The following is a 14,668-nucleotide window of genomic DNA, read 5'->3' as shown; positions in this document are numbered from 1 at the left end:
AACGTGTGAAATTATGTCGTCCTCTATGGAAAGTTTGTTTATTCGGTTTATTAAGTCATGAAAATCAACCAAAGAGGATTAAATGATTAAAAAAAAAAAATCTTCCCCAAAACTACATAGTGCACAGTTAATACTCCATGAATCAACAATCGAATTTATTTTCCTTGAGCAAAGTTCCACATATAAATGGAAAAACAACTGACAAGTTAAAAGTCTTCAATTCATTTTGACTTAAAAACCCTGTAAGAGCTCTAACTGCATCTCTGAGATAAACGCAGTCCAACTGGTTATTAAGGCTGCTCCCTCAGCGTCGATGATTCAAATAATTGGTTGAGAAGCTGCAGAGTCGACTCACATTTTCTCACTTGATTTTATTAACTGCATCATTGTGCACTGAGCAATGTGGAGAACAGCACAGCATGCTGTTAACTTTACAAACCGAGTCTTGTCTAAAAATGATGTAACTTCAGACTCTAAAGGAAATAGAGAGGAGTGACGGAGTGAGAGGGCAGTGTGATGCAGAGCAACTTGTTTCTGTTGAATGATTCAATGCTTTCAGCCCAGGTGCTGAATGGTAACTACTTTGGATCAGCTCTGGAAGAGGTACTTAGATCCTTTATGTGAATGAAAGTAGAAATACCATAGGTTAAATACTCCATAACAAGTAAACATCCTGAATTCAAAATGTTGCTTTCACGTTAGTAAAACCAACACCTCCAAGTGTTATTATTGTTGGCACCGCCGTCACAAAGACAAACTGATCGCTTTCCATTTTCCTCTGAGTAGCAACTACCAACAACACAGGACAAAACATGAGTTTATTCATTCATTTAGCCTATAATGGAGGCGTGATCATTAGTTCAGTCTCCGATGGAGACGTGATAGCAGATAGAAATGGTGCCAGGCTGCCAGTCTGACTGGATCAACAGTCAGCCTTCATTTTCCTGTTCCTGTTTACAGTGAACCAATCTAAACGCAGATGGTGTCATTACTCTATAGCCATTACATTACATCAGCATTTACTTATTAACGATGCACTAAAGCAAAAAACTTGTCTATTGACCATTTAAAGTATCAAAAGTAAAAGTACTAATTGTGCAGAATGTCTCCTTTCACACACTGTAATCTGACAAAGTGACTTTACTCAGTTTATAAAGTACTTTACTACTAGTCTGCTTTGCAGTTATTTTGAGGTAATCACTTCAAAGTCACTTTGTCAGACTTTACAGTGTACAGTAATGCCCTCTGATATTTAATGGAGTGGGGGTAAAAATTAAAAGTAGCATTGAATAGAAATACTCATGTAAAGTACAAGTATATCAAAACTGTACTGAAGTACAGTACTTGTGTTTCACCACTGTTTTTAATCCAAACCCTGCTTCTGCCTCCACTCCAGCTGTCCAGTGTTATTGTTATTTTAAAGCTATAACTACATGTGATTTTGTTGGACTTTAAAAATATTTGCCTGTTTACAAGCGGTGACACTTATAGCTCTTATTTTGACTCTCTCTCCCTCCACATGTTTGGGTCGGACAGCAGACTTCCAGATGTTAAGCTGAGAGGCTGTGAACCACTGTGAAGTGGAGAGGGGGGGATACAGGAAGTATCCCACGGTATCCACGGTAACCTTGACATTCCATCCTGACCGAGTTCCCTGACATCTCCCACAATTCACTCTGCTCCTCTCCTCCAGCCATAAAACACACACACACAAACACACACACTCACACACTCATGCTACACACTAAAAGTAACCAAACATCAGTCCAGTAACACACACATTATGATTATGTATCTATTATTTTGTCACTTCGTGTCTAATATATCATCTGTTCTTTCAGTGGCCCAACCCACACACACATACACACACACGCACGCACACACACACACACATACATACACACATACATACACACACACCTTCCAGGCGAATATATAATGGGGTGTAAGCTGAGATGTCTGAGATAGCCGACAAAAACAGAAGCCTGTGACTGTGGTGTAAAGATACTATAACGTCCTGCATGCACACACACACACACACACACACACACACACACACACACAAATGACACAGTTGTGTGTAGCTGTCGATCATGAAGCTTTTTGCACTTTGTGCCTGCAATTGGAAACACACACCCGAGCACAAACTCGCTCCATCAAAGCTCACTTTGAGACACAAGTGTTTATCCACTTCATAAGATTTCTCCAAACACAAAAACAAGTGGGGGAGGTGCAAGAGAGAGAGGAGAAGGGGCGCAGAGTCCTTAAAGCTAAAAGTGTGAATTAAGATGTTTGACTTCACAAGATATCTCTGCAACACAGTACATAGACATCTTTAACGTGACGTCAAAGCTGTTATTTCTTCACATTTTGTTTATAATTGAGGTTCATTTTTTGAACGTTTCAAACTACTACAAACAACTCTAACATATAGCTCCTTTAATAAATGTTTTTAAAGCATTTTATTGTTTGTTAACAGTGAAACAGCTATAAACTACAGTTTAATCCACTTTAAATATACCATATGTTATTTTTTGTTACTATAAAGGAGTGTTACATCATACACAACATCTGTTTCCTGGAAGACAAAACAGCAGTACTTCTACATTTTGCTGCGACGAATCAGAAACTGATGAATGACTCTAATTTGTTTTGTTTTAAAGGGTTTGTAAGGAGTCTGAAAAACAGCTTTACTTATTGCCATAACCCTGTTATCATTTAAGCGGAGTGAAAAGCATGTGTAAAGCTAGTAATGCCAAAGCTAGCACTGATAGCCATAACAGTCAGTTATTCCTTAAGAATACCAGACATGCACATAGTTTGTTGCGGAGATACAGGCCAAAGAGATTTAGGCTAAAAGTAATACAAACATGTTCTATGATGAAAGTGGCACCAAATCGTTTCACATAAAACAGATTTTTTACTCTAAATCTGATCATACTGAATGATATTTACAACAATCTCATTCTAAACAACTTGTGCTTCCATAAGACTGTGAGTTACGGTGGTCGTTGTCTTCTGCTGGTTACAAAAACAACAACAAAAAAGATCACTGGTTTCTGGAGAATGACGAGAATCAGCACTCCTTCTGACGCACACACAGACGTGCACACGCAGACACGCACGCAGTAAAACCTGCTCACAGAGGGTTAAAACAAGTGCCAAGAAGAAATCAGATTAAAATGAGGTTGGATCTCATTTCAGTTTTTCTCTGTCACTTTTTTCTTTGCACATGACCCATTTTTCTGTGCTGCTGCTGCAGGAGAGACAGAGAGGGAGGAGGAGGAGGAGGAGGGGGGAGGAAGGGAGGGATAACTTCAGTCCTCCACCTCGACAGATAGACAGGAAGAAAGAAAGACGCAGACAGACAGGTAAAGGAAAAAGTGGCAGTAAAAATGACTGCCTCTGCTAGTAAACAGCTCTGTATTTTGCATTACGTAGCGGAAACACGCACTCGTCTGGGCGCTGTTTGTTCACTCAAGTCTGAAGACGCGCATGAGTGTGTATGTGTGTGTGCACGTGCCCAGAGCTGCCAGACATGAGGTGGTAACTGAGCAGCTGATGTGCATTTATGCCCCCTCTGCACAGGTCAGTGAGTACATCACTGAAGTGCACATGCAGATGTAAATGAGACGTGTGTGTGTGTGTGTGTGTGTGTGTGTGTGTGTGTGTGTGTGTGTGTGTGTGTGTGTGGATCTTTAATTCCTGCAACTTTCATCTATTCACCACCAAATGCAAAGTCTCAAACGTCTCCCTCTGTCTTCCACCAGACGCCAATCTGAGGAGCATCAGTTTCAGGAGTGACAGCGGATCATCTAAACACACAAACATCCCGTCACACGCCGCCATTCAAACAGGTCAACACAGTCCCTCATCCAGTGTGTGTGTGTGTGAGAGAGAGAGATGAAGTGAGTGACAGTACCTGTCGATGATTACGGGGTCTGAGGGCGTCTCGTTACGGTTCCCGCAGCTCTTCTTGTCACAGCACCGACTACGAGAAGAAGACAGTAGAAGAAGAGTTAGAGAACATACAGCGTGAGTACAAATCTACAGCATAATACAGTGTGTGCTTTGTCTGTACTGATGTGGACAACTTAACGCCTGTTTCACAGAAATTGATCAAATCTGTCTAAAACAGGCCAACAGGAAGAGACTGCAGTGCTGAGCAGGTCTACACTGACAGCACGGATAAAAATAGGCTAATGTGACATGAAAAGTGAGCGTGAAGCAGGATCTGAAAGAAATGAGCCAAGTTTTTAGGGGACTAGCCAGCTGGTGAGGTTAGCCATTTTGTAATATGTCAGTAGTTGAGATTCAGAAGAACTGAAACAGGTCTATCACCATGTATCACCTCAATGATCCCCAATCTATTACAATGGATCTTTTTTATAGATAATATGTACTTGTTAGCCCTGGTCAGTGGATCTCCTCAAGTTTCAATGAACAGCTCAGTTTGCCTGAGGAAGGTGTGAACAGATGTGCATCCAGCTGTTTCTTTTCACACTATGCAACCCAGATCCCGACAATCCTTTGCCAAGATGCTCCTGACCAATCAACAATCGAGACTGTCCTCCCACCCAATCAGTTGCATCAGTAATCACCCCTAAAGCATGTTTTCTTTACATACTGGAAGCCCTGCATTAGCCATAACTATGACTCTTATCTGGCGGGAGCTAAGTAATGTTATACAGCCACAAAGTCACAGAGGGTGGAGGTCAGGGTGGATGAAAGGGTCATCAAAATGTTGGACTTAATCACGGGACTGTTCATTTCCTGTTTCCTACCATCAGCCAACATTGGTTTCTTTAAAGCGTAACCGCAGTTGTTCCCTAATTAAGTGCGTGTTTATAATTGTAACCATGATGAGGTCCCCTTTATCTAAACAAAGAAGTCGTTTCTGTCATAGTTTGAGTTTTTGGTTTTGCTAATTCCTGTTTAATTTTGAAGTTCTGTCGTCCCTTTGTCTGTTTTCCCGCCCTTTTCACTTCTCACCTGTGTCCCATCAGTTAATCAGCCCTTGTGTTTTTACTGTCAGTCCTTTTCTTCCCCTCTCTCTTTGTCACTTCATCTGTTGTGTGGCCCTCTCGCTCCCGTGTCTCCCTGTCCCATCCTCTGTCCTGTGTCTCTGGCTTTTGGTTCCTGATTCCTCGCGTAATTTCTGGTTTGCACTCTACATTTTTGTTTTGTACTTTGTTTTGCTTTTGTTTCTTGGATTTCTCCGGTTTTGATATCTGCTTTCGCCTGCCTTGTGTTGTTGCTACATTTTTGGATTTTGATTTTTCAGCTTGATGTTATTAAAGCTCACTCAAATTACTTTCGCTCAAGTTAGACTTGCCTGTTTCTACGTTTTGTTTAATCGTGACTGTTTCAACCCAAACCACCTAGAATCTCACCAAACCACAGCATTGTAACATCGTTAAACAAATTCACTTCTTTTTCAGCTGTGCTTTGTAACAGTTTTCAACACTTTTCTTTCTTCTTCACGACCTCTGAAACATCCCCGATCAAGGACTGGTTTCTGATTTCCAGCTAAGTTGGTGACTTATCCAACAAGTCCAACAAATCTTTTAGTAGTATGCACATTCACGCCATTAGCTAAACAGCAAAGGAGTACAAAGAAACGATGGCTCTTCACGTTAGGAAACTCCTTAAAAGCTGTGCTGTTTCTAATCAAGATTTATTTGACTTTTAAAGGGGCACTCCACCGTTTTCACACATGAATATCAGTTAACTGGTCATGGAAAGAGGTGAAGACTGCTGTAAAGAGAAAATATCCCCTGATGATGTCACAGTGATGTCATCAGGGATGTTTCAGCTCAAGCTTGGAATTAAATTCATAACTGAAAGTGTTGTGCAAGTGTTACAAACTAGACATGGCAGGTAGCATCTAATGAAAGTTGCATCATGGGACATTTAGGATGTAATGTTTTCGGATCTTAAAATGGCTCTATGTAACAATTTGTAGCAAATTTAAAGGTAATAATCACTTTTTTATTGGCCATACGTGAGCGGATTGTAACACAACATGAAAAATGAGACCTAACATAAACAAACAACCGGCTTCAAACACAACACTGAAGCTCCACAGAGCCCCTTAAACCTAAAACACTAAAATCTCTTGTAAGTTTTCTGGCTTTAAGTGAGTGCAATACCTAATCACAAGCCCTTTGACAGCAAAGAATTTGATGGAAAATACTATTGTCTCCTGGGCACTTCTTCATTTTATAGTTTTGAACCTCTAAAAACTCACTGACTGATTATTTCTTTAAAAAAATCAACACTAAATTTAATTTTGAGGGAATATCTGGCATGCGTGTCTTTGAGAAAGCTGTAAAACTTCCACTCCATCCTAATTACAAACAGGTGACGGAGGGTGGAGAAGGATTGAAGAGGCCTCAGGCTCAAAGAGGAGTGGGTGGGATACACAAACACACACACACACACACACACACGTAAGAAAAAAAAACTGGCATGTGCTCCAAAATTCACACATATGTACTACGAGTCTGTCAAAGCTTTCTTGCGTGCATCAATTATGGATAAGGATGTAAGCAGGAGGGGAAGGGTGAGGCCAGGGGGGAAGAGTGAAAGGGTGAGCGTGGGAGGGAAAGCTAAAAACAAGAGGCTGGGAAGAAGAAGAGGAAGGGGCGATGTCTCAGGTTTCCCACCGTCACAGATGGCAGGGGTGGAAAGAAAGAGGCTGATACGTTACACCTTACACATTGTCTCCACTATCTGCTGCTCTGCCTCTCTCTCGGCTCCCGCTGTCACTTCCTTTCTGCCGCTCAATGAACTGGGTCACTCCGCGGCCCCGTCGGAGAACAGAGCAGCACCGGCGAGGGGAACAGGCGATAAGGGAAAACGGGGAGCACGGGAAAAAAGAGGGAAGCCGTGAGGAGGGAGGGATGGATGGGTGAGGGTGAGGAGGGGGGGAGTGAAGATGAGGAGGGGAGATTAAGGGCGGACAGTAGAGGAAGAGGAGACGGGAGCAGAGTGGAAGATGTTATAAATGGAGGGGTAGCGGGAAGGGAAACAAGGGGCGGGATGGGGGTAATGTAGCACTTATTGCTCTGGATCCTGGTGATCTAATCATCTCCCCTCCTCCCACCACATGCACACACACACACACACACACACACACATACAGTGGACACACATTTTTAAACAATAGAGCATGAAATGGAGATGCCATTTTCACCTATTCTTCATGTGAAATTAAAGCAGTAAATGTTTACAGTAGCAAGTTTTTTATATAGTTTATTATTTGTACAAATATGTGCACCCTCCAGACGTGGTGAGGGTGCTAATCTATAAGCTTAAGGTGACAGCATACACCAGCAACTGCATCTTGTTTTCATATTACATTTATTTTGTATTAACTCTCCCTGGATGTATTTGTTGGGAGAAGGCTGACACACTGAGCCTGCACTGTCCACAAACACTCAAACAAGAGGGAAAAGAAAGAGATGTCAGAGGAAAAAAACCTGTTCCAACTGCTGAAATATGAGGATTTGCTGCTTTTCTCTATTTCGTTCCAGCGTAATTGAAATGTCTTTGAGTTTGGACCGTTGGCTGGTCAAAAAAAAGCAATTTGAAGACGTCATTTTCTGTTCTAGGAACAATTTTATGTCATTTTGTAGACCTCGGTCGTTCTTCTAGATCCATACTCTTCAAATATATTTTTGTAGTCTACTTGTACCAGATATGCTGTAATTGATTACTGATTTTGTCGGTCTGTTCTGTGCACAGACTGGGCTCACTCCTCTGTGGCTCTTCCTCCATTTGTTTTTTTTCCTACTTCCTGCTCACCTGTGTCCCCAGTGTTCTGGGCAGGGGAGCACCTGTTTCCTGTGCTCCTCCCCAGTCTGATCCCTCTGCTCTTGGATGACTCCTGTTTTGTCTTATGTATTGTGCCTTTTGTCCCTACTTTTGTTGCTCGTATTTGGATTTTTGGACTTCGGTTTTCATTAAAGCTTGCTTTAGTTGTGACTTGCCTGCTTCAGTGTCTTGTGTTTGGGTCTCTTTTTAATAAGCCTGACAGATATCACTGATAACTGAAAACTTTTTTAAAGAAAACAATAAACATCTTGTGTTTTTTTATAATTTGTGTTTTCATTCTGATCATTTTTTCAAAAATAGGACAATAAATGAGTTTGATGATCTTAGAGTATCGTACAGCATTTCAATATAAAAGTAGTCCTCATTTTCAAGAAGCAATTACTGCATTTTGTACCCTGATGAAGACCTTCAAGGTCAAAACTGGTCTGTGTTTTATTGTTCTGTAAGCAGCTATGTTTTGAATAAAAGCCTTTTAACCCATTCAAGTATTTTTGTTCCTGCTCCACGCTCGAGTGCCTGAAGTTTGTTTATTCCTGTCGTGCGCTTTTCTTCAAGAGCACCTGCGTTCTTCTTGAGTTTGGTGATACAAAGACAGTCCTTGAGCACACCACTACCTCTTTTTCATTTGCTAACATTCCTCCTCTATTCTTTTAACCCCCTTAAACCACAGCTGGACAGTCACTACAAATGTGGAGCCAAATAATGTCTTAACTCACAGAATTTAAAATTCTGGGAAATCCGAAAGAAACCAAATACGTCTGAATTGTCGTTAATGACACAAAATGTCTGTAAAATGATGCACAAAATATCTACGGGCGAAAGGGGACAACTGTTTGATGAATACTGAGAGAATAATTTAAACCAACATTTGTGCTGAGCACATGATCTAAACACCGAGTCGCCTCTTTTGTCCGCTCTGGAGTGAAACCATTCATGTGTTCGTGCCAGCGCTCCAACCAGGTTTGCGACGCCGGTCTGCACGGTGGCAGATTGGCTGGGAGCATATGGCTAATAGCACCGCCGTGACAATGAGCCACACTGATTAATGGACGCCCTGAGCTCTTTGTGTGTGTGTGTGTTCTACGTTGTGTGTTGTGTGTGAGGCCCCCGCTGCAGAATCAGCATGTGAGAACATGAGGCAACAGCCGTAACTTTGACCTGAGCCGCTGTTGCAGACAAGCGAGTGTTTACATTGGACTTCCGAGGCCTTTCTACTGTACGAGTTCATGCACACCATACATATGCAAAGGAGTGCATTCATGTCCATAATAACAATAATGTACGATAAAATCTGCTGCCAAATACAGTTTATTTATAAATTCCTTGTGAGCCACATCAGAATTTCAATGGGTTTACCATGAAGCGCCGCAGCTGAACAGCCTGAGGATTATTCAGCGAGCTATAGAATAAAATATTAGTGTGCCTGATTTCACGGCTAAAATCCTGCTTGTGCATATAGATGAACCCCAATTTATATTGTTACAGTTAAAGTTGTTCAGTGACAAGGTCGGGGGAATAAGAACAACTTAATTCATGTGCTAAATTTGAATTTTTACAACTGTGTGTGTGCGAGGGAGCGTGCATATGCATACTTTCCCGTGTGTGCGTGTGTGTGCGTGTGTGTGTGTGTGTGTGTGTGTGTGTGTGTGTGTGTGTGTGTGTGTGAGACCCTGCCTATATTTTATAGTCAGATTGTGGAGGAAGGCCCATTTGTTAGCCATGAAACAACAGGAGGGTTCAGACTGACTAATGAGTTTCTCTGTGTCCTAATTAACCAGGCGTCACAGACACACACACACACACACACACACCACGCATGCATCCACTCACACATTTCCTATTGTATAGCATAGGTTGGTAAAATGCCTCTATAAATAGAACTCTTTGCTCCCAACCTACTTCCGAAGAAATTCATCTTTAGATTATAATTAAAGCAACGACGCTGATAGCTAAAACTCATCTTCCTCAACAGATACGGCTCCATGTGCATGTGTATGTATGCGTCTGTGTGGGGGGGTTAATAAGGGTGACAAAATAAGAAATGTATCGAGGACAGAGAGGTGACTGGTGGGAACTTTCTTCAGACTAACAAAGTATGCTGCAGGAGAAGCGAGAGCGGGAGGCTTGTTTGACGAGGGAGAGGATGAAGATCTGCTCTCACCTGCACATGATCTCGTGTGTCAGCAGCACTCTGCACATCTCGGGGTTCTTGTCTTGGCCTTCATAAATAATCGCCTGCGAAGAGAGACGTAGAGAGAGAAAGAAGAAAATACTTTGTTAGCTCATAGACAGCTAAACGGAATAAACACAGAGCAGACATGTGATATCCATCATTGGAAAAGTCCCGATTTTTGCCACACTGCCATGAGGGAGCGTCCGTGGACGGGTGGTGTGTGTCAGGTGGCCTCCACATAGATCCTCAGCAGAACATTCGTTGTAACGAGATGATAACTGTTATTCACATCACCTGTCAGTGGTTTTAATGTTGTGGCTGATCGCAGTATGTATCGCAACATGATACATATCTATCACATTATGTTCAGATTGCATATATGAGCTGACTTTGTCATCATGATTGGGACGTCACACCTTGGCAAGACAGCTACAAAGTGTTTCCCGTTTCAACCAACAATTTTTTGCAACCATCGTGTCATTTTGCTGCCATGCATCTTTTCATAGCCCTCACCGAGTCATTTTTGAAACGTTAAGTTGAAACCTACAATTTCAACTTTATTTCTGGAAGTTGCTGGTTTGCTTTTAGTCACTTAAAGTAAGTAAATGAGTTCATATAAGTCCATATGTCATAATTTTCTAAATTCAGACTGAATACAAGCAGGTGGTTCACAATCTTGTTCGACAAAGTTGTGCCAATCAGACCCTCTGATAGATGTCAGTCACTGTCTGCAGCAGTGCGTGGATGCATAACAGACTTGTTTGCATGTTTTCAGACCGCTGCACTCTACATCTACCAACACCGGTGAGAGGAGACGACTGTATCTTGCAGCCGTGAGCTGTGAGAAAAGACAATGATGATGTCTAACTGGGAGAAAACCCGTAGCCATGGTGTACATATGGCAGTGACGCTGGCAGAGTGTTGTTGAGGAAACAGGTTCGATCCCACTTCACCTCAAAGAACACTTCAGCATTAACACCTCGACTTCACATACACACACTCACACCTATTCTTTGCACTGGGTGTCTGTCACCCCTCACACACAAACACTTTGTTCACCTTGTTATAAAAAATAAAATAAGGAAATAACAAACACATCTCTGCCTACATGCTGATCAGCTGAACGTGAAGCTGAGAAGAAGAATGCTGTATATTCACAGAGCTGCTGCTGGCCATAGTTTCTGCTCCTCAGCTGGAGCTTTACCTGCTGCCATTGTGAAAAACTCCCGGTTCTGGTGTTGAAGCTCAGAATAAAGCAAAAAGCACATGTCACACACCGCTAAGCTATCTATCAATCAATACGCACGGCCCGTCTGTCTTTGGTCTATTCCAGTCTGTTTGATCTGTCGCTCCAAACTCCAGCAAGTCTCTCCGAGTGACAAGCTCACTTTTCTCGAGGAACGGTGGAGAAGTTTCACTGTCCTCTTTAATAGTCTTCAGTCGGGGTTCAGACTACCTGCTGCCATCCAGCCAACAGTAGTTTGAGTTTATAAATGAAGCTCATTTAGCTGAGTGGAAGTTTGAGAACACTAAACAATATGCAACAACGGAAAACATAACGTATACGATAAAACCGACAATATTCACTGGTGTTATCAAAAACTCTTTGAATCAGTGATGTGTCTTTTTGGTCGACGAAGGACACAAGTTGAAAGTCGTATATTTCCGGCTGAGTTTAAGGTCCAGTGAGTTAGATTCAGGAGGATCTATGGGCAAATGGAATATTTTTTCTTTAGTGCCTGATCACCTGAGACCAAGATATTTTGTTTTTATTATTAACTTAGAATGAGGCTTTTATTCCTACAGAGGGAGCAGCTTCCTCTTTGACGAAGTCCGCCATGTTACTACAGTAGCCCAGAAAAGACAAACCAAACACTGACTCTAAAAAGGGCCATTTTGCATTTCTTCACATTTTTTGAGGCTGCTGTTGGGAAGGTTGATGCGAGGGGTGTTCAGTTGGTTGCAGTCTGCAACCTCACATCTAGATGCCTCTAAATCCTACACACTAGACCTTTAACACTTAATATACTTTACGTATCCTTGAGAAAAATGAACATATAGGTTGAAAAAAAACAATCAATATTTACTTTTGGTGTTAGGTGGCAACCTCTAGCAGCTGTTATTACAGCTGTGGAGGAGGAAGCGAGGAGAAGTAGTACGAAGAGCAACAACTCCGTTTTCCTGAACGTAACTCCAACCATACGGCGAGGGTACGGTACGTGTGGCATTGTTGTTTTGGGTACAGTGATATATGTCATTTCGGGTGATGCTTAACAACCTATTCAGTGGTTTAGTTATGAGGATATGTAGGTATCTTTGCATTGCCGTGCAGAAGTTTGACATTTCTAAGAAATCGGACTCAAATGATTAAAAGCTGATGAGGTAATGTGGACAAGTAGATAAAAAAAAAACCTAAGGACCGACCTTTGAAAGACTGATATTGTAAAAATCTTGCCTATGTGTGAGCTGGGAATGTCCCATCAGGGGCCCCAGGGTGATCATGCTCCATATGGGGCCCCAGCATGAGCCGACACCGTAGACTGAGCCCCTCATTTGTAGAGACTACAGCCCTACATGGACCTCAGGAAACAGCTCGGAGCTGTGCAGCATTAATAGAGAGCAGCGACTGGAGCTGTTCAGTCTGAGGGCCCCATTACAATATTGCTGTAGCCTAAAGCGTTTCATACTAATAACTGGTTGTCTCCAGGACCCTCTGTGTTTTCTGGAATTGGAGCCCACATTTGTTTCAGGGCCCGGGGCCCCTGTCAGTCATGATTTCCAATGCATGTGCATATATTCCAGTTGAAAACCCTCTGCAGAGAATTTATCCACACATGAGGCTGGAAAAGGGCTCCTGGTGGTCCAGCACTGCAGGGCTGTGCACGCCCAGTCAGTGCACACACGAGTTGTGTAATATGAAACAAAAATAATCTAATCACAAAGCAGGAAGTGAGCTAGTGTGGCAAAAAAAGCTATACATGATGGCAGAGAAGAGGCTGTTGTGCAACTTCAGGCAACCATATTGAAATCTTTTCAAGTGTCTGCAGCCAAAGCAAAGAAGCTCCAGTTAACACACCACTGAGGTTGATCCAACAGCCACGACATTCGAAACTGTTTCACTGTGATATTTTCCTTCGATTCTGTCCTAATGAAAGCAAATCAGAGTGTGGGAACTGCACAAAAAGATAGAACAGTACTTTTATAAGTTCGGTCTATGATTAGACCCGCCTGAGAACAGAGTGGGCCGGGCAACTTCCCCTGAACTTCTTTCTGGACAAACATGCATCAGTGTCATCTCAACCTCTCGCTTCGTCCCTCTTTTTTTTGCACTTTTGCTCTTTTGTTCTCTCCCTCTCTCACACACACAAGGAAACTTTCACACCTCGGGCCAGGTGAATACATTTATCTTTACGAACAGAATCAGGTCTGATGCAACTGAGCAGAAGAGGTCAGAACATCTTTATATACCATGCGTCTATCCGTGCTGTGAATCTCAATAGTAATCATCATTACCCGCGTTTCCTTTGTCCCAGTTGACTTTAACTTCAGCAGGATGGAGGACGGATGTGTGTATGCAGCAAGAGTGGTTCAACCAGGAGAGTAAAAAGTTAAATGTGGTGTCTAAACTCAACAAAGCAGTGCTGGAAACAAGCAAAAACATCTTCAGTTTTGATGCATTTGAGGGGAATTATCGATTATTTTTATTTGCTTGATTAGTGCATCTCACGCACAGCAGACGAAAAGACGTAACAAGATGGAAACAGACAGAGAGGGTAGTGGTAGTGTCAAGTGCCGACGACACCAGAACAGACAGCAGGACATTCCCCACCCGTGGCCTTATTTAAGTGAACTGTTTGAATTTGTTGGCTCCAACAAATAACACTTTTTACTTCTATACTTTGAGGACATTTCAGAGCCTGAACTTTCTTACTTTTACTTGAGTAAAGGAGTTGAATCAATACTTCTATTTTTACCAGAGTCGTTTTTTTACACAAGTATCTGTACTTCTGCTTGAGGACAGAACGTGTGTACTTTTGCCACCTCTGGTAGATGGACAGTATATTTATATAATATCCACTGCTTTCCCATCGACTCATCTCCCTCTGTACCAGACCTGCATCAAAGTCTAACAGTCCTCGCCCTGTTTTGACCCTGCTCGGACCTAAAGAGGGGTGTCTTATACTGCATCAAATACTGGATTGCAAAAAGCTGACAGTCACTCAGAAATTGCATTAAACTGAGGTCTAAAGTTTCTAATATCACTTGGTCTGCCCTGCTTGGTAATCTGAGACATCTGGAGCGCCGATCGGCAGCACAAAGAATAATGTGAAGATAATATTTCCTCTTGTGTGAGCGTCTAACTTCTTCTACCGCCCGGCCCACGTTTGTCTCAGCATCTTCATCACGCTGTCACCTCGCCTGCTCCTCTCCTGTCTTTCATCTGCTTTTTTCCTCCTCCGTCTCCTCCCTCTCTCCACCTCACCAGGCCTTTCATGCAGCATCTCTGCCGCTCTCTCCTCCTCCTTTGAAGTGGCGTGACATGCGCGGCGTGTAAACAAGGAGCCGTTAAGCAGGGGAACACACTTCCTCCTGCGTTAGTGTCAGGTCGACTAGCGAGCTAGTGATCCGACAGGGCCGCGGTGACAGATGCTTTAT

The 14,668-nt window shown here is 42.5% G+C and overlaps 1 protein-coding gene across 2 annotated transcripts in view; it reads right to left on the bottom strand.

Annotated features, from left to right (window-relative positions):
* The window catches only part of LOC311269633 (transcription factor COE1-like), a 96,304-nt gene that overhangs the window by 74,912 nt on the left and 6,724 nt on the right, over nt 1-14,668 (bottom strand). For both annotated transcript variants that reach the window (XM_084373936.1, XM_084373937.1), the window contains exons 5-6: nt 10,001-10,074; nt 3,923-3,991 (exon numbers count right to left, since the gene is read on the bottom strand). In XM_084373936.1, the coding sequence (XP_084230062.1) occupies nt 3,923-3,991; nt 10,001-10,074 (143 nt within the window). The remainder of the gene's footprint in view (nt 1-3,922; nt 3,992-10,000; nt 10,075-14,668) is intronic.

The sequence above is a fragment of the Pagrus pagrus genome, assembly GCF_965226575.1.
Source record: "Pagrus pagrus genome assembly, chromosome: 14".
NCBI classification, from domain to species: domain Eukaryota; kingdom Metazoa; phylum Chordata; class Actinopteri; order Spariformes; family Sparidae; genus Pagrus; species Pagrus pagrus.
The sequence above is the reverse complement of the archived record's forward strand: the minus strand, read 5'-3'. Positions and strand labels throughout refer to the sequence as shown.